At 37.1% G+C, this 21,064-nt stretch overlaps 2 protein-coding genes across 8 annotated transcripts in view; one reads left to right on the top strand and one right to left on the bottom strand.

Moving 5' to 3' along the window:
• The window catches only part of QSER1 (glutamine and serine rich 1), a 67,569-nt gene extending 58,593 nt beyond the window's left edge, over positions 1-8,976 (top strand). For all 4 annotated transcript variants that reach the window (XM_037522507.1, XM_054699285.1, XM_037522505.2 and 1 more), the window contains exons 9-13: positions 1,880-2,017; positions 4,545-4,642; positions 5,965-6,114; positions 7,346-7,441; positions 8,308-8,976. In XM_037522507.1, the coding sequence (XP_037378404.1) occupies positions 1,880-2,017; positions 4,545-4,642; positions 5,965-6,114; positions 7,346-7,441; positions 8,308-8,448 (623 nt within the window). In that variant the 3' untranslated portion in view covers positions 8,449-8,976. The remainder of the gene's footprint in view (positions 1-1,879; positions 2,018-4,544; positions 4,643-5,964; positions 6,115-7,345; positions 7,442-8,307) is intronic.
• The window catches only part of CCDC73 (coiled-coil domain containing 73), a 221,504-nt gene that overhangs the window by 192,795 nt on the left and 7,645 nt on the right, over positions 1-21,064 (bottom strand). For all 4 annotated transcript variants that reach the window (XM_054699287.1, XM_054699290.1, XM_054699286.1 and 1 more), the window contains exon 2: positions 20,952-21,044. The gene's annotated coding sequence lies outside the window, so the exon portion shown is untranslated. The remainder of the gene's footprint in view (positions 1-20,951; positions 21,045-21,064) is intronic.

Here is a 21,064-nt window from a genome sequence, read left to right as displayed (position 1 = left end):
CACTAGAAACCTCAAATTTTGGGCCTTTCTGGTGGCCTAGGGGTTAAGGCTCAGGGATGCCACAGCGACTGCTCACAGTGACTGTATGAGCTCAATCCCCAGCCAGGGAACTAGTGTAGTGTGGTACAGACTGTGCTGTCTTGCCCATTGCTTCCCTCAGCAGTGTATATCTGTACATCTGCCTGTTCTGCTCCCCACTGTGTCTCTGGTGAATCCTCCCACCCCCTGGACCTCTGGCCTACCCCCCAGTTCTTTAAAAGAAAAGATCTTTAAAAGAAAAAAAGAAACCTCAAATTTTATCACTGGTGACAAATATTGTTAATTGCTTTCCTTGAAGGGACAAGTTCACTTCATTAACTTTTAAGAAAATGTCTCCGAGGGCCTCCCTGGTGTGACATAGGGATTAAAGACACAGTGCTATCAAGTCATCACCAGCCACTGCAACATGAGTTCGATCCCCGCCCAGGGACCTAACCCACATGGCACAGCAGACCACTCCTGTCTCGCCCGCTGCTCCCCTCAGCAGTGTATTTCAGTCAATGCGCTGTTCTGCTCCCCATTCTGTCTCTGGTGAATCCTTTCCCCTCTCCCCCTGCACCTCTGGCCTATACCCAAGTTCTTGTATGCATAAATAAATAAATCTTTAAAAAAAGAAAAGAAAATGTCTCTGATTATTAACTCTGAATAAGCATAGTGTGTCAGTCATCTCTTTAGATTTAGATAAAAATAGTGTTCCATGGGGGTAAAAGTGACTCAAACAACTGTATATTTATATATACAGAGATCACCATTATACTTCATATGTGTGTGTATCTCATTTATTACACAGAATGTTAAGAATCAAGAGTAAAGATTTATATAATTAGTAATTTTGCTGCTTCAGCAAGGACTATTCTTAAGTGAAACTAAGCTTTTTTTCCTCTTCAAATGCATGGCAACAACATAATAAATTCATGGCAAACTATATAGCTACTTAGTAATTTGGTGTCACAGTCTTAACCCATCCTAAGTAAGGCACTAGAAGTTTTATCTAACATTACTTTTACAAATGTCAACAGAGAGGGAAAAGATTGGTAAATAACATCTTTATATTACAATGAAAATAATTTTGACATCAGAGACCACCAAAAGGACCTTAGGGGTCTTGATTGTTTGACCATGCTCTAAGAGCTGCAGTTAAATGCTATGATAGGAGTGGTATATTTGAATGAAAAACAGTAAACATTGAAACGTCTCATCTTGCAACTCCTGCCACTGAATTTGAGTGAAATTATCTCCATGCAAGGATAATGTATACATGAATTTTTTAAACTAGGTTTTTGCTCTGGACCAGAATTTTATGGTGACTTACATGAAGGATTTCTCTTTTTCTTTTTAAGATTTATTTTATTTATTTATGCATACAAGAAATCGGGTGCAGGCCAGAGGTGCAACAGGTGAGAGGATTCATTTTACAAGATAGAGTGGGGAGCAGCTCTACTGCTGCTGTATTTCAGCTCTACTGAAATACATTGGTGAAGGGAGCAGTGGGCTAGACATGAGAGGTCTGCTGTGCCATGTGGGTTAGTTCCCTGACCAGCAGTGGCTGGTGATAGCTTGATAGCGCTGAGACTTTAAGCCCTATATCACCAGGGAGGCCCACATGAAGGATTTCTTAAAAAGTCCAGCAATCTGGTATTATGTTTTAAAAGTTCTCCAGTGATTGTGAGACACAAATCAACTTTGAGAATCTCTCATCCCAGGGTATTTTTCAAAACAGGATGGGAGAACCTTGAATTTGAAGAAATTAATTATGAATTATTTGCTTATTGACTCTTATACACAAAAGTGTTTTTAAAGTTGTCATTAAAGAATATGTTTTATCTTGTCTCTCTCCCAGGACTTGACCCTCCAGCTCCCTTTGTCACTCGTTTTTTGAACACAAGAGCAATGAAAGAAACCTTTAAGAGCTACATGGAATTGCTTGTTAGCATTGCTTTGGATCCTGACACAATGCAAGCCTTGGAGAAGAGCAATGGTACAATTGGATAAGTAGTACTTTGTGGTGGTACTTTCTGGATTTTAAAAATTCTTGTTTGTTAGTTGCTTGTTTAACAGGTTTGTGTTACATAGACCTACCTCTGCATTGCCAGTTAAATTCATGATCTGTTTCTATAAAATTATATTGTCTTATGAATTGTCTGAATACTTGAACAACTTTATATTGAATATATTCTTATCAATACCTACTAATGGAAAAATTATGTTACTGTGAACTTGTTTTTTTCCAATTCTAGAATTTTTATCTTCCTCATGATATTCCACTGACAAGGTTGCAGGTCCGGATGTTAACATATTCCGTTTTTCACAAATTGGAAAGATGAACCAGATAATAATGGTGTTAAGAATAAAATTCCATATTTGTAGCCAGTGAATGACTCATCACAGAGTATTTTCTAAATGACTAACAGTAAAATAATCTATATATTTGTATATATTTATTAATATTCCTTTATACTCTTCTTTTCATAGTTTTTTCTTATAATAAAAGAGGTAAAATTGATACATGAAATAAATTGGTAATTTATAGATCTAATGATTTTCACTAATATTTACTCTTTAGCTATTATGGCATTCACCAGAGACACCTAAAAGGAATAAAAAGATTAATGAGCCAGTTTCCATTACCCTTCTATTGTGGAAGATTAATCAGTAATAACAGAATATAACAATATACTTCAACAGTACTGCCTAATAATATATATTATTTTACTATTTCCATTCTTTGACATATTTTATTTTAATGTCAGGACAACTTAGCCATTTTGTGGGTGAAGATGCTAAGGCTTAAAGAGGTTAAGAGACTTGTTTAAGAGCCCCCAGCTTGCAAGTAGCAGAGAGAGGGTTAAAATTCAGTCTTCTAACTTTTGGCCCATTGCTTTTTGTTATTTGCTTTTTACTATTTAATCAGAGACAATAATTAGTACATTAGTCATTTTAAAGTCATGTAGAATTGGAAGAGACATAAGAGATTACCTAGTCTAAAACATTTATTTGGGCCTCCCTGGTGGTACAAGGGGTTTAGTCTTAGCACTATCAAACTATTGGCAGCCACTGTAGCACAAGTTCAATCCCTGGTGAGGGGGCTAACCCATATGGCACAGCAGACCTCTCCTGTCTCTCCTGCTGCTCCCTGCAGCAGTGTATTTCAGTCAGTCTACCTGTTCTGCTCCTCACTCTGGTGAAACCTCTCACCCCCACACCTCTGGCCTACAGCCCAGCTCTTGTATGCATAAATAAATAAAACAAATCATAAAATGTTTGTTATGTAGACTAAGGTTCAAAGAGATTAGATGTATTTCCTCAAGTTATAGAATGCATTAGTGGTAGAACCACAATTAAAACCCAATAGTTAGTTCCCCAGATTGGCCTTTTTCACATTAAATATTTTCTCACATTCAAAACTCCTTGCATAATAACTATACATCTCTTAATAGTGGTAATTGCTGGGTAGTTGTGGTCTTTTTGGCAGGGGCGGGGAGCAGTTGTGTTCTTAATGACTTTTTTCTATTATAGATTTCTTATTTTTCTCTACTTAATGTGTGGGGGTTGATAGTTTTTAAGTAACCATAAATACTCAAAAGTTGTTTTGTGAAAATATAAACTCTTACCATATTTGAATAGATTTAATCACTACTAGAAAGATCAAAGAAATTATCTGGTGTGGTACAGCGACTTTAGAAAGCTTTCTCACTAAGGACTTCGAGGAAGTCGTCTTTCACAGGTCACTGCCCTTGTGCTGTATTCCAATATATAAAGTCAATTTTATTCAACTATAAAATTAAGAATTGGATTCTGAGGATTACATATATGTTTTTAGAAAGGTCATTAAAGGTAATTAGTATTAAAAATATGTTATTGTGCTGGTAAACTAAGAAATAATTTAGTAACCTAATTTACTTAAAATGGCACCAAAATAATTTACATTCTGAAAGTGCTTCTCTTAAAAGAGCTTAATGTTCAGAGGGGTCAAAATGGAATAGCAAAGTTTTGGGTAGTAATCTTTGTCATACTTTTATTCTTCTCTAAAATAACTGTTTTGATGCTTCCCTTGTGATTTTTTTTTTTTACATTGGATTTTAATCATTTTGCTTTCCCTACAGTGAACTAAGGGTATCACAGTATTTTATAAAATTTTATAATATTAGAAGAATTTGTATTTTGTAACACTATTGTTCAGATGATAAATGAGGTCTGAAGAAATTAGGCAACTTGCCCACTGACCACATCGCTACCATTAATCAATTCTAGTGGCAGTGACAGGGTGAAACCCCAGGACTTTTGATCCTATAATCATGCCTCCCTGCTTTTTTCTCACTTGCTATTATTAGTCTCTTTTCAAGTTAGCTGTGGACAGAGAGCTTCATGACAGTATTTTAAAAGCAATACTTTAATTTAATGAATTAAATGTCTTAATATATTAATGTTTTGAGAAAAAGTTGAATTTTTAACAAGCTTTTGTGTTGACAGATATCTTATTCCAATCAATTTTTATCTTGTTTTAGATGAGCTACTTTTGCCTCATATGAAAAAAATAGATAGCATGTTGAATGATAACCGAAAGAGACTTCTTTTGAATCTTCATTTGGATCAGTCATTCAAGGTATTTCCTTCAGATGGTTTATTAGCAAAAACTTACATCTAAAAAAATAATTAGGTTATCTGTTTAGGGACCTCCCTGTTGGTGCAAGGGGTTAAGACGCAGCACTATGAAGCTGTCTGCAGCCACTGTAGCACGAGTTTGATTCTAGCCAGGGAAGTGACCCACATGGCACAGCAGACCTCTCCTGTCTCATCCGCTGCTCCCCTCAGCAGTGTATTTCAGTACTCTGCCTGTTTTGCTCCCTACTCAGTCTCTGGTGAATCCTCTCACCACCTGCATTTCTGGCCTGCACCCCAGCTCTTGTATGCATAAATAAATAAATCTTTTTTAAAAAATTAGATTATCTGTTTAAAAATGTACTGTTGGTTGGGGGGGGGTCACAATACCAGGTGTATGGAACTTAAGAGTTTGAAAAATTGACTTTCTTTCTATTTGGTTGTAGCTATTTATAAAAAGGTTGAGCTTATCGAATAAGAACTAGATTCTATTCTGATAATATAATGGGAGCACTTGAATCCATTTACTGTCAAAATAATAAATACTGGTAGTTCAATTTAATTTAAAACGGTATTAAAACTAGTTAAATCTAGCTGCAAATATTCAGTTAATTATAGCTTTCCTGTCAGTATTTGTCAAATAGGTAAGGTCATAAAAATGTCACTGGCTTTTCCAAAAATGGAGTGGAGTTCATTCTGCCAAATGGCCACTAAATTATCAGCGGTAGCTACTATGTCAGGGTGGTCAGAAAAATCATCAAGTTCTGTTTTACAATCTTATGTCACAACTGCTTTTCCTGTAGTCAAAAGAAGTAAGAGAACTGGGGAAGCCAGAGAAGAATAGTGCTTCACGTTTTCCTCTGTTCGCATACTCATCTCAGGCTCAGATGACTTCATTATAGTAAGATTGGGCCAAGGATCAGGATTTGAACTGTGGTTTAATTGGTAGAACTTCAAAGAGATTTTTGTATGTCCCTTTTTCCCCTACCTTGAAGCCAGAGAGCCATTATAGAAAGAACTCTGCCTCATTCAGGAATCTTCACAGTGCCATGTGCTATTGCATGAAGCAGGTCATAAGGTTAGCCCATATTCAAGGGATGGGGAAATAACTTCCCTATCTTGATAGGAGGAACTACAAAGAATTTGTGGCCATGTTTAACACACCACATTTGTAAATGTACATATCTGTATATATTATATTTACCACACCCATCAGTATCTCCTCACATTATGTATTTTTCCCCCATATTTAAAAAAATAAATTTTGAATAGCAAGAATTTAGATTGGTTTTCTTTTAAAGTCAATTATTTTGCTTTATTTTAAAGAATGCTTTGGAAAGTTTTCCTGAACTAACTATAATTACTCGAGACTCTAAAGCAAAGAATGGGGGATCTGCTATTTCTAAAATCAAAATGAATGGCAAAGCTTATAATAAGAAAACTCTAAGGACTTCTAAAACCACTAAATCTGCACAAGTAAGTATATATTAATTGATGTAATTATACCTTTCCCCTCGTTAATATAACTGATGCTTATAGCATTAAAACAAGTAACTTTTTATATTGTTGTAAAATGTGTGGTCTTTTCAGATAGGAATGAGCAGCTCTGTCCTACGGAATGGGGACTCAATCTTATTCAGGGGCTTAGTATAGCCACATAATAAGTGCTCACAAATATTTTTTAATAGATTAATAAGTAAGGGTTATCCCATGCCTATATTTATGTTTTTATATAGGTTTTTTTGACACTGGATACAAATGTGTACAGATAAGTGAACATGCCTACATTCCATAAGAAGATTCAATATCTGCAAGATTCCATATCTGCAAAATATTCAAAATTGAATTTCATTCATTTTAAACAGTGTTATTGCCTTTTCAGAAAAGTTTGGCAACATACTAATCCCAATAAGATGAATACAGAATATATAAAAAATGTATTCTGTAGAAATACAGTCACAAGTACATAAAAATGTATGTCTTTGCATTGCAGAATTGTTTGTAAGAAAAATTAAGTGATGTAGAGCCAGTGGAAGATTGGATAAATAAAAAGCCATCCAGATAATGTAATACTATATATTTTTTTAAAAGAAGAGAGAGATTCATTCATTCTTTCAGTAAAGCTTTTGAGTACCTACTGTGTACATTTTCCATACCAGGAAAACTACAGTGAAAAATGGTCAAAAAATCCTTGCCTTCTTATTGTTTATATTGGGGGAGGGATATACATAATAAATAGAAAAATACTCAAGTTTTAGTTAGAAAAAACATGTTATAAAAAATAAAGTTACACAACAATATATATAGTATGATTCCCTCCCCATTACAGTCTTATTAATGGATATGTTAAACATGTTAAACATGGGGAAAACCTGGGTAAGTGTATAACATTCTGTAAACCATATTTCTCTCTAAAACATGAGATCATGGGATTGTTTTATGTCATTTTCTATGTTTACTGTTTACATTTTTCAATGTTCAAAATTTTCTAAACACTATATATTTATATTCAAGGAAAAGAATGAAAATTTTAAAATTTAACTTCTTTGCATAAACCTCTTACCCATATTAATACAAGCTATTAGCCATACAAGGCACTTTTACGATTTCCATTGAGACTTGTAAATACTTATAAAAGTATTTTCATAAAAGTATTCTTAGCCCATATGATACGTGAAATAATCTGTAAACTTTTTTCTCTCTATAGGAGTTTGCTGTTGATCCAGAGAAAATACAGTTGTATTCTTTGTATCATTCACTCCATCATTATAAATACCATGTTTATCTGATATGTAAAGATGAGGTAATTTTTTCCCATTTATTTTCAAAAGGAATGTATGTTTTTTCAACTCAAGTAGACTGTAGCATAGTATTTTTTAATATAAGAGAATTGTTAAAAATATATATATATGGGCCTCTGTATATGGTCCTGTATTCTCCTGTAAATAATGTCTGAAAGATTTGTTGTGAGTCTGTGTTACATGTTGTGCTCAGATTAAACTGAGCCTTACCATGTCTCACAGGAACTGTAAATGGTAATGTTTTTAAGCTGTTAGGGCTTGCTTCACGTTGCCATAATAAACACTTTATTGCATGTTCTCTCATAATGCATAATGATCCTACTTTAATTCATTTTAGTTACACTTTTGCTGTCTCACTGTCTGCCTTATCATTTGAATGACCTTATCCCTTAACTGCAGTGAAATGTGGGTGCTATATGAAAAAAAATTATTTAAAATTAATTGTAACTTTTAAGTATCATAACTTAAGTTGCTCAAAAAAAAAAAAAATGTATGACAGTACTATCATTTTATGAGTGGGATAGAAGGCCTGATTTCCTCAGACTTCTGATGGTTATGTAGTACTGCTGTTTCTGACGAGCACTCTTTCTCTCTCTCTACTTAAAAAAGGTTAGGTAGGCTCAAGGTTATACCTTATATATTCAGTATTGGTATGGAAAGATGTTCATAAGATCTTACTTCTATCTAGCAAAGGAGGAAATAAAAATGGTCATGCAAAATAGTTGACAGTTTTCACAATGTTCTGAAATGCAGAATTGATTCCAAATTTTGTCATTTGGCTTTTAACACCACTGAAAGGAATTGAGAAAGTTTTGTCCACTTATAAAGTGATAAGCATAAGCTAATGTGGCAATTATCTTTATTTTAGATTTCTTCCGTGCAGAAAAAAAATGAAGATTTAGGACAGGAAGAAATTGTTCAACTTTGCATGAAAAATGTAAAATGGGTGGAAGACCTATTTGAAAAATTTGGAGAACTTCTAAATCATGTACAGCAGAAATGTTCCTAACATTTCCACAAAAATCCCATAGATTTCATAGCACTAACGAAATGGCGGAGAAGGGTTGTCAAAGAGGGTCTGGGGTGTCAGATAACAGAATATCAGGCAATGGTCTCCTGCAGGCCACCTGCTGTGATCCTGGGACTTGGCATCCAGACCTCTGCTAAAGAACAGTGGTGCTGCCCACAGAGTCAGTCCTTTGGAAATGGACCTACATCCCACCACATTTTTATCTGACTGAATGACTTTTCTATTTTGTAAACCATTGGATAACTGAGTTTTATTTTCAGAAATGTTTTTTGACAAATGATAAAGCATGCACTAAATATAATTTTTCTTTATTGCTAGAGAGATAACACTTAAGTAACTTGATTTTTTTTCCCTAAGTACCAGAATAAAAGAAAGGTGGCAGAAAGCATATGTTTGTATTCATGTCTGGCCACAAAACAAAGTATTGTATATTATGTAAACAGATCTGATGTAATGTGACATTCTGTATGAGAATATCATCAGTTTAAAATATAAAACTCAGAAACTTCATTCTGCTTTATGAACTCCTACTCTTAACATGTTCAGGAAACTGGATGTGGAATTGGTGCAATTCTATGACTTTTTTTGTGTCAAATTATATTGTGATTAAAAAAAAAACACACAATGACATACTATTTTCCCTATCACAAAGAAAAGTATATTCCTTTATACTGTTTCCCTTTGGAAATTTTTTTCAATTGTACATTTTATTTCACTAATAGTTGTATTTTTCACAAGAAAAAATGTGGTTATAATTATGTTTGATATATCTGTGCTACACTTTCATTTTCAGTAAATCTTATTTAGTTATATATTGAATTTCCATTGTGAATTTTATCTTGAGGTAACCATTTTTGTTTATACAGGTTTGCTTCAGTATTATCCAGAATATGCATTCAGTACCAGAATTAGTTTAGCTTTATGAATGAGGTTGTGTTACACACTGCAGCAATTTTCTAATACATTAAAATAAATTTCTTAGTAAACTTGTACTTGATTAACTGATTTGTTGAAGTAAAATTCTAGCCACATTCTACATCCTAAAGAATAAAATTGAAAATCAAACTACATGCAGTGTTAAACACAGCTTACCTATTTCTTAGAACTGGAAGTCGTAGAGTTCTCCTTTTGGTGCCTTTCCAACCTTTATACATGCTATTGTAGCTTTCTTTAGTTTATTAGCTAGTATTTCAAGTAGATTAGCTGAGACAGTGAATGTATTAGGTTCAACATGACCTTGTGTTTTATTTGTGTTTGCCAACAGGATGCCTTATTTGTTTGAGAAAAAGGTTTACTAGTGTCCTAAATGATCTCCGTTTTAGGATCTATCTGAAGAAGTTGTTAATCATCATACTTTTGTTTATTTTACCACCATTTAGTGCCTTAAGTCTTAGCAAGAAAGCAGTATTACTGCCCGGTGCCCAAATAAGATGTGCTTATGCCCATATTGCTGTTGTCTTGATTTTTAATAAAAAGGCTAACTTCTTACACTTAAAAACTCAGTAAACTGGCAAAGAATTGAAGGTAACATGTTACTTGATTTGAGAATTAAACATAGCATTGGTTGAAAAATGATTTTTTAAGTTAAGCTTACATGTTTATTTCTGATGGTTTTTTTATTAAAAGCAATAATCTTTAATCCAACAATCCTTGTAGCTGCCATCAGACAAAATACCCATAGAAATTTCACTCAAGGGTTAAATGTTTCATTTCTGCAGTTGTTTTAAAAAAATATTTTAGGCAGCTTATTTCAAAAACAAAAGTAACCAATTAGATTCATTTTGTCTAATTCAAATGAGAAAATATCAGCAATCAGAGTAGCACAAAATTAATTTTGCTAAGTGAATGAGTAGGAAGCAGCCATATTTCTTTCTGATACTGACTCTGGACAGAATTGGTTTCTATCCAAAGTGAAGAGAAAATAACTGCATCTCCTAATAGAGTGTTATAAGTATTTATCTTTACATAACTTCCCTTTACTTTCCTGAATCATTAATGGCTTAAATATTTTAAAAGCCATCATACATTTAGGTAACTTTGAAGTACATGTTTGAACTTACTAGTCACATTATTTTCTGTAAGGCCCATGGAAAACAGAAATGTTTCCTTAAAGTTGATCTTATGTTTTCCTGTAGAAAATATCCCATTTCCTTTTAACTGTTGTTGCCCTCAAATTGTTTCCAGTTGTACTCATTTTAGTTATAACAAGAGTTTTCACAATATCAGAGGCCAAGTCTCTGAGATGCCTGGATGAAACCCAATTGTTTTCTACTATGTTCTCTTACTTAACTAGGCAAAGACATCAAACCTCAAATCTTAGAGAAAAGGGGAAACTAATATTATGACAACCATACATGAGTCCTTTTTTTGTGTGACTTGAATAAATACCTAGTTGGTTAGCATTCACATCTCTTGCCAGGTCTTTGGAATTTATAATATAGAAATAATTTTAAGGGGTAGATAGTTAAATAAAGCACATGTTGCCACAACATAGGAAAACATTTTAAAGACAGATTGGCTTTTCCTACCTACAGATATCTGGAACTAATAGTAAAAAAATCACTTAATGTTGGTGTTTATTGCCTGTTCAGTTTAGTGGCTGGAGGCTGGGCCTCCTTGTTCTTATTTTCATGATAATCCAGTTTCTATTAACTTGGTCCTCTATTAAGGTATTAATTTATAATGACTTATGAATTATCATAGTAAATCAACAATAGAAATAGCCCATCTTCTATAATTTTATCAAATAGAAAACATTGGTAAAATGGAAAATCTTAAAATGGCTTAGATGTTCAGAATACCTTTAGATTTCTCAAATGAAAATACACTGATGACTATACATTAGTGCTGTTGTCAAAGCTTTACTCACATTTTTTTAGGTCTCACTTCTAATATATATTTATTTTCATTAAAGCAGCTACTTTCCAACCTATGACATTAGAGATATAACCAGAAACCAATGTAGCAGCTGGGTTATTGAGTCAGCTTTGGGTCCTAAAAGTTGTTTCAGATGTGCAAGTTGTGAATTTTATTGTATTTGTAGAATACAATTTTTGTTTTAGATTGTACTTTCATCTGTTTCTCAGAAATGCTTTTCAAATAGTGTGAAATGCCCCAGGATAACTGCTTCTATGTCAGTTACTCTTGGCATATAACTGCACAAATGAACAATGTACATTATTGGTTGTGCATTAACTTACATGTACAACTTTTGGCATCTGTGTTCACAAATGCATGTTTTTACAAATCACCTTTATTTATAAGTGACAATAATTGAAATTAAGGCTACAAAGAAACCTGCATTTGTAGTCCAGAGTTTTAAGTGGTCCATAATATGATGTATGGAAATGTGAAAGACAATTTTGTATATTTGTTTGTTACTAACTCAGATCATTAAAATGAAAACAATTTTTTTAAGCAACGAAATCAGAATGTTTGGGGCTTGGTTGTTGGTTTTTTTTTTTTAAGAATTGAAAACTGAGAGCCTCCCTGGTGGTGCAGCAGGTTGAGCACAGCGCTGTAAAGCTGTCCACAGCCTCTGCAGAGCGGGTTTGATTCCCGGCCGGCCAGGGAGAAACCCACATGGCACAGCGGACCTTGCCTGCTGTTCCCCTCAGCAATGTCTTTGGTCTGTTTGTCTGTTCTGCTCCCCACTCTGGTGAATTCTCTCACCCTCCCGTGCCTCTGAACTGTACCCCAGTTCTTGTATAAATAAATCTTAAAAATAAAAAAAAAATGAAAGAAAAAAATTAAAAACTGAGGTATTATCCAAAAAACATCATGTTATAGAATGCTCACACACCACATATAATGTTAGAATCTTAAAGTTACTAGATACAAATGTTACACAATCCACCATCATTTTCTCTAATGATTAAGTCAGCCTCAACTGACAATCTCAGAAAATACTTGTGTTTCTGTGGCAAATACTACTTTTATCCCTTAAATAAAGAAATATAAATTCATAAAGTCACCTTTCTAATGTTTTTGAAAATGGTGCATAGCTAGAAGTCACTGCTAATCCTAATACTTTATTTATAGACACCATTGAATAGGTAAAAAGGCATTTGTTCTGGCTGATCCTTTAATTTTCAGACTAAAGTTCTGCCTTACCCTCCATAGAATATTTTTAAATGTTAAGTATTTTGGGACCTCCCTGGTGGCACAGGGGTTAAAGTCTCAGTGCTGTCAAACTATCGCCAGCCCCTGCAGCATGAGTTCGATCCCCAGCCAGAGAGCTAACCCACATGACAGCAGACCTCTCCTGTCTGGCCTGCTGCTCCCCTCAGCAGTGTATTTCAGTACATCTGCCTGTTCGCTCCCCACTCAGTCTCTGGTGAATCCTCTCAACCTCCTGCACCTCTGGCCTACACCCCAGTTCTTGTATGCATAAATAAATCTTTCAAAACAAGATTAATGGATTGGCCGTTTTTAAGTGGTATGACATTAAGTAGATTTCACAAATACCCGTGTTAAAATTAAACACCACATTTCAAAGTGAAGTAGAATCAATCTAGATTATTGATCATTTTAGGTTATATATATCTGTTGTTAGGTTAGCAATGAATAATTTAGAGTTACCTGGTTTCAAATAAAAGATACAGTTACCTAGTAGTATATTGTTAAACCTTATCTTTTTGTGATGTTAATCAGGAGTCAAGAAATTGCTTCGTAAAAATAAGTTTCCATCTAATTTACCCATAATGCAGGGAGAATTTATTTTCACCCAAAGCAAATACGTATTTTTAAAAATTTATCTCCTTAAAGTATCTGAAGTCAACATTGAAAATCATTTAGCAAAATAAAAAATAATGGACGTGGTAGAGATGTTTTCCTTAAACTGCTGCCAGTATTTAATTTCCCCTGTCCTTTCACAGCCTTTCCATTACTTTATTGCCTTTCATCCAAACTATCACACTATAAGCCTTCCTTAGGTCTCTTGTCCTTTCCCATTGTGGCCCTATCTGAAGGAACTTCTTTAAATTCCTCAAATAAACATATTTTTGTTACCTCCAGTTCTTCATGTTTCCTCTGCTGAAATTCCTTCACCTCTCATTCTTCAGATACCCACTTAACATCATTCCATTGAACCAGATTAGGTTTTAATTTAGTTCGAGATTAGATGCCTTGTGATTCATCTAATGCAGCATTTAGGACACTTTGTTGTGGTGGTTTGATTGGTGGGCGCTCTTCTGTTTGATCTTATCTTCTGGTGATCAGACCCATTTTTTTTTTTTTTTAACTACTGTAATCCAGCATCTAGCACAGTGTCTGGAACATATTTGATAAATAACTGGATGTATGAAAGGAAAGTTACAGGGAATATTAAAAAGGTAAAGACAGGCAAGTCATGGCCTCCCTGGTGGCCATTGGGGTTAAGGCTCTGCACTATAAAGCTATCCACAGCCACTGCAGCATGGGTTTGATCCCTGGCCAGGGAGGTGACCTGCATGTCACAACAGACTTCTATCTCACCCACTGCTCCTCTCAATAGTGTATTTCAGTAGATCCGCCTGTTCTGCTCCCCGCTCTGTCTCTGGTGAATGCTCTTACTCCTGGCACCTCTGGCCTGTACCCCAGATCCCAGATTTTTTTTTTTTTTTTTTTTTTTGGTGGGACCCTCCCCGGGGAACAAACCAGTGCTACAGAGGCTCTGGGCAGCCTCGCAGTCCAGCACTCAACTGCTGCGCCACCAGGGGAGGCCTTACCCCAGATCTTGTATGTATAAATAAATCTTTAAAAAATAAAAAAAGACAGGCAAGTCTTCACTGGACTTTGCAATAAAGGCATTAAAGACCTTAGTAAACAATAGTAATTGCAACATTAGAAGGTAAAAAGTGACAATACAAGAGTTTTATAAAGATAGGTGAGTTTTTATTTTTTTATATATATATTTTTTTAATAGAGGCATGTTTTATTTATTTATTTGTTTGTTTGTTTGTTTTGTTTATACATGCACTGGGTACAGTCAGAAGCGCGGGAGGGTGAGAGAATTCACCAGAGCCAGAGCGGGGAGCAGAGCAGGCAGAGGGACTGAAGTACACTGCTGAGGGGAGCAGCGGGCGGCAGGAGAGGTCTGAGCGCCATGTGGGACCCTCCTCTGGTGGCCGGGGAGCAGCCGGGGATCGAACTGGTGCCGCAGAGGCTACGGGCAGCTTTGCAACCCAGCGCTCAACCGCTGCACCACCAGGGAGGCCCCCATTTTTTAGTATTCTTAATATTTTTATTTTATTTTTAAACACATTATTTTTAAACATTGCTTTTTTTTTAAAGATTGATTGATTTATTTATTTATTTATTTATTTATTTATTTATACAAGCACTGGGTACAGTCAGAAGCGCGGGAGGGTGAGAGAATTCACCAGAGTCAGAGCCGGGAGCACAGCAGGCAGAAGGACCGAAGTACACTGCTGAGGGGAGCAGCGGGTGGCAGGAGAGGTCTGCACGCCATGTGGGACCCTCCTCCAGTGGCTGGGGAGCAGCTGGGGATCGAACCGGCGCTGCAGAGGCTGTGGGCAGCTTCGCAACCCAGAGCTCAACCACTGTGCCACCGGGGAGGCCCAAACACATTATTTTTAATGTGTTTAGAGTGACAAAAAAACTTAGATTAATTAAAAAATACACTCATTGGGTCCTCCCTGGTAGCACAAGTCTCAGCACTATCAAGCTATCGCTGGGCTTCCCCAGTGGTGCAGTGGTTGAGCACTGGCTTGCAAAGCTGCCTGCAGCCTCTACAGCGCCAGTTCGATCCCCGGCCACTGGGTGAGGGTCCCACATGGCACGCAGACCTCTCCTGCCACCCGCTGCTCCCCTCAGCAGTGTATTTCATCAGTCTGTCTGTTCTGCTCCCTGCTCTGCTTCTGGTGAATTCTCTCACCCTCCTGTGCTTCTGACTGTACCCAGTGCTTGTATAAATAAATAAATAAATCTTTAAAAAAAGAAAAATTTAAAAAAAAAAAAAAAAGCTGTTGCCAACCACTGCAACATGAGTTCAATTCCTGGCCAGGGAGCTGCCCACATGGCACAGCAGACCCTCTCCTGTCTGGCCTTCTGCTCTCCTCAGCAGTGTATTTCAGTAGAATCTGCCTGTTCTGTTCCTCACTCTCTCTCTGGTGGGTCCTCTCACCCCCTGCACCTCTGGCCTATACCCCATTTCTTGTATGCATAAATAAATAAAAATAAATCTTAAAAAAAAATTTAAAAAATACACTCATTATGAGCAAAATACTCTGAGAGGAGAGTTCATTTACTTGAAGGGCAGGGAAGGCTTCATGGATTCAGTAATGACTGAACAGTTTTAGAGGTTGGGAGTACTTTTAACAGTGGACAAGGAAAGGAAGAAGGCATAATACCAGTTTTTATTCAGGAGAATAGTTTCTGCTTCAGTGCTACCACTAAACTAACACTATCCTTAGACATATCATGTGAAACCTAATCTGGATCTGTGTTCTCATCCTAAAAGTGAGGTAAGGATAAAGGCTAGAATGTTGGGAGAAAGTAAAGTGATTCAGTTGGCTATACCAAAAGAGGTATAGCAGTATAGTAAGAATGCCCTATTTACTGTCTTTTACTAATTTGCAAGATATATCAAAATCATTAAGCACATATTTTATACACACCCCCTAGCAGCACTTAGTTCATCTTGTATAATATTAATCAGAAACTGGACTGATATATCACCAGTCAAAAAGTACTTAAGGTCTTTCCCATATAGTCTTTTTTTTTTTTTAAAACATTTTATTTTTATTTTTATTTTTTTTTAAGAGGCATGTATTTTTATTTATTTATGATTTTTTTTTTATTTATTTTTGTTTGTTTGATTGTTTTGTTTATACATGCACTGGGTACAGTCAGAAGCGCGGGAGGGTGAGAGAATTCACCAGAGTCAGAGCGGGGAGCAGAGCAGGCAGAAGGACCGAAGTACACTGCTGAGGGGAGCAGTGGGCGGCAGGAGAGGTCTGCGCGCCATGTGGGACCCTCCTCTGGTGGCCGGGAGCAGCCGGGAATCGAACCGGCACCGCAGAGGCCGCGGGCAGCTTCGCAACCCAGCGCTCAACCGCTGAGCCACCAGGGAGGCCCCATATGGTCTTGATATCTCTAACAGCACAAAATCTTTTACAGAATAGGCACTCAATAGGTATGTTAAATAGGTGAATATAAGTGAGTTTATCTGAAATCAGTTTTTTTTTAAGATTTATTTTTAAACAAGAACTGGGGTACAGGCCAAAGGCGTGGAAGGGTGAGAGGATTCACCAGAGACAGAGTGAGGAGCAGAACAGGCAGATGGACCAAAGACACTGCTGAGGGGAGCAGTGGGCAAGGCAGGAGAGGTCTGCTGCGCCATGTGGGTCTCTCCCTGGCTGGCCGGGAATCAAACCCACGCTGCAGAGGCTGCAGACAGCTTCACAGCGCTGCGTTCAACCCCACTGCGCCACCGGGGAGGCCCTGAAATCAGCTTAATGTGTTTTTTGTTTTTTTTTTAAGATCTATTTGTTTGTTTGTTTTATTTATACATGCACTGGGTACAGTCAGAAGCGCGGGAGGGTGAGAGAATTCACCAGAGCCAGAGGGGGAGCAGAGCAGGCAGAAGGACCGCAGTACACTGCTGAGGGGAGCAGCGGGCAGCAGGAGAGGTCTGCGCACCATGTGGTACCCTCCTCCGGTGGCTGGGGAGCAGCCCGGGATCGAACCGGTGCTGCAGAGGCTGCAAGCAGCTTCGCAACCTATCGCTCAACCACTGAGCCACTGGGGAGGCCCACCTTAATGTGTTTTTAAGCTGGCCTCTAAGTAATTTGAAATGCTCTACTGTTGATGGTATATTACGTTCTTTCTCTGTCTGTCTTTTAAACATCTCTCTTGGACCTCCCTGGTGGCACAGGAGTTAAAGACACAGCACTATCAAGCAATTGCCAGCTACTGCAACATAAATTTGGCCCCTGGCCAGGAAGCTGACCCACATGGCACAGCAGACCTCTCCTATCTTGCCCACTGCTCCCCTCAGTAGTGTATTTCAGTGGATCTGCCTGTTCTGCTCCCCACTCTATCTCTGATGAACCCTCTCACCCCCTATACCGCTGGCCTACCCCCAGTTCTTGTATGCATAAATAAATAAATCTTAAAAAAAAATCCCTTATAATAGCCACTTTACATGTCACGTTCCCAGTTCCCACAATGCTTCTCAACAGACCAGAGTCCATTCTCCTAATTCTTATATTTTATCCATTTAATGCACTAAAATAAATAGGCTATCATCAGAGTATAGGTGTCTTTAAGCAATGAAGCAGGAGAATTCAAAACATTGGCAACAGTCTAACAGAAAGAACCTGGCTTTAGAATGAATTTCTAAAATTAGTCTTGTTTACATAGATTCTTTATCAATAACTTAAAAACTGTTAATGGGCCAATCCGTAGTAGGCCTTTTCAATGTCAATCCTCCAGTGAGTTTATTACAAGATAATGTTATTTGACTTCAGTAGGTTTCAGGAAGTTAGGGTCATTCACAACCAAGGCTAATGCAAATGCATTAACATTATCACAGGAGTTTTCAAACAATTCACTATCAAGAAGATTATATATTACATTAAAGCACCATTCAGAAGAGAAAAACTTGAAAGCAAAAATTTGCCTTTCTTTAAGTATGTCCCTGCAACTCATGAACAAGTACTCTGCCATCCAAATGCGAAAGATGGAAGTCACTATATTAATCTTCCCTGGGCCTTATAATAATACCATAGATGGCTTAAGCTACAGAAACTTACTTTCAGTTCTAGAGGCTAGAAATTTCAGATTAAGGTCCAGCAGAGTCAACTGCTAGTGAAATCTCTTTCTGACTTTTAGACAGCTGCCTTATTGCTGTGTCCTCAAAGGTCACTAATCACAAAGTGAGGACCGCCATTCTTGTGCCCTCATTTAACCCTAGTTACTTTGAAGGCACCATCTCCAAATGCTACCACATGGAGGGGTAGGTCTTCAGATGAATTTGGGGAGCAAAAATTTCAGTCCATACCAGCCATTGACATGTCAACTATGGTATAGAAAAGTTGAAAACCAGGGCCTCCCTTGTGGCGCAAGGTGTTGAGTCGCAGCACTATGAAGCTATCTGCAGCCACTGCAGCAGGAGTTTGATCCCCAGCCAGGTAGCTACTCACATGGTTCAGCAGACTTCTCCTGTCGCCCGCTACTCCCCTCAGCAATGTATTACAGTCAATCTGCCTGTTCTGCTCCCCACTCTGTCTCTAGTGAATCCTCTCACCACCCCTCTGTACCTCTGGCCTGTACCCCAGTTCTTATATGCATAAATAAATCTTAAAAAAAAAAGAGGGCCTCCCCAGTAGCACAGCAGTTGAGTGCTGGGTTGCGAAGCTGCCTGCAGCTTCTGCAGCGCTGGTTCGATCCCCGGCTGTTCCCCGGCCACCGCCACCGGAGGAGGGTCCCACATGGTGCGCAGACCTCTCCTGCTGCCGCTGCTCTCCTTAGCAGTGTACTTAGGTCCTTCTGCCTGCTCTGCTCCCTGCTCTGGCTCTGGTTAATTCTCTCACCCTCCCGCGCTTCTGACTGTATCCAGTGCTTGTATAAATAAATAAGTAAATAAATCTTAAAAAAAAAAAAAAGAAAAGAAAAGTTGAAAACCAGTCCAGTTATCACTGATTGCATTATAATTATCTCTCTGGTTTATCTAGAAGCAAGAACAGTTTATATATACCTTTCTCTTCTGCATTAGTATTTTCAGAGGTTTGCAGTTTGCAGTGAACTCTCTCGTCATATAATCTAAACTTCTCAAAAGCAGTAATAGCCAGTTTCTAAATGAATCTTATCTTTCCCCATTTCTCTCTTCTAGCTGTCATTTTATAGGTTCAAAGTACCATCCAAAAAATAAATAAATAAAAATTTAAAAAAATCAAAAACCAAAAAAAATAAAAAAATAAAAAATAAATAAATAAATAAATAAAATAGAATAAAAAATGTGCTTGCTTCGGCAGCACATATACTAAAAAAATATAAAAAATTTCAAAAAAATTTCAAAAACCCCAAACAAACAAAAAAAGCCACAAAGCACCATCAGCTGTCAGAATTACTAGGATAGCCTATGAATTGCTATTCTCCCCCCTTCCCAACTTGTTTTCTTTCAGTTCACTCTGCACATAGCAGTCAGAGTTTAAACAACTCTGAAGAAACTGCCCTCAGGTTGTTACAAGGCTTTGGTCACTTTCCAGAGTTCTGAAAAAGTTCAGCTAGGCCAGTGCCAGTAACCTCATGGCTTTATGCTGGAGCGGATTTTTAAAAGTTGCTCTGCTATTCTAAAAGCATTCCCCAATAAATGTTGATTTAATTATGAAGAATCATGTTAAATGGAGGCTTCATTTAGTCTCATGACACAAACATCAGAAAACAAGATTTACTAAAGAAGCAATATTGTAATTCCAATCTTAGTTGTTGAAGTCCTAATTTATAGTTTCCTTTTAATATTTACTTCTATGAGACTTTCTTAATATTTATGAATTTTGTTAAAATCTCATTTCTGCATACAATTGCAAGGCCTTGTCTAAAAACAGAAAACACAGGAATCCCTCATTTTATATTTCCAAATGACCCTTTACTTCTAAGGGCTTTATCAAATATGTCAGTCAATGTCCCAAAGAAATGTAAACTAAAAGTAACAAACATTTAAATGCAGCAGAAAGACTTAAATATAAAACTGCTTTGAGTCATGATTTTTAGATGGCTTCAACTGGATAAAAACCATGTATTTTCTAATGGAATGACCAAGTGCAGTTTGGTATATTAATGTGATAAAAGAGAATGTGGCTAAGATGTTTATAATATGTTTTTTTTTTTAATTTATTTATTTATTTATTTATTTATTTATTTATTTATTTATTTATTTATTTATTTATACAAGCACTGGGCACAGTCAGAAGCGCGGGAGGGTGAGAGAATTCACCAGAGCCAGAGCGGGGAGCAGAGCAGGCAGAAGGACCGAAGTACACTGCTGAGGGGAGCAGCGGGCGGCAGGAGAGGTCTGCGCGCCATGTGGGACCCTCCTCTGGTGGCCGGGGAGCAGCCGGGGATCGAACCGGCACCGCAGAGGTCGCCGGCAGCTTCGCAACCCAGCGCTCAACCGCTGCGCCACCGGGGAGGCCCTATAATATGTTTTAACATTAAACAAAATATATGCAAGTGAAAAATTTTAGTCATATGGTATAGGATTTCAAATACATAAAATATATGCATTGTTTAAAAGAACATTTAAAGATGCCTCAAATGTTAAGAGTGATTGCTTTTGTATTATAGAATTTTTCTTTATACACTTCTTTATCTGACAAATATTCTAGTCTAAGCAGTGAAAAGTACACTTTGCTCAAAGCACAACTCCTTTTCTTTCCCAGCTTGGAGTCATAATGCTGGACTTACTGACAATGGAAAGCGTTTACCAAGTCACAGTTTGTTAATAACAAAGTCAGAACTAAAACAAGTTCTCCTACCTTGAAGTCTTCATACTTATCTGGCTGGAAAGAGCAGGCTTTTTCCCTGTGTCCCTGGGCACATCCGCATTGCCAGCTTCTTCAGATCTAAATCTGGGATTACCAGGCAAAAG

Source organism: Talpa occidentalis, unplaced genomic scaffold, assembly GCF_014898055.3.
Source record: "Talpa occidentalis isolate TD23 unplaced genomic scaffold, MPIMG_talOcc4v2.1 talOcc4.3, whole genome shotgun sequence".
In the NCBI taxonomy this organism is placed as follows: Eukaryota; Metazoa; Chordata; class Mammalia; order Eulipotyphla; family Talpidae; genus Talpa; species Talpa occidentalis.
Note: the sequence above shows the minus strand (reverse complement) of the source record. Positions and strands in the feature narration are given on the sequence as shown.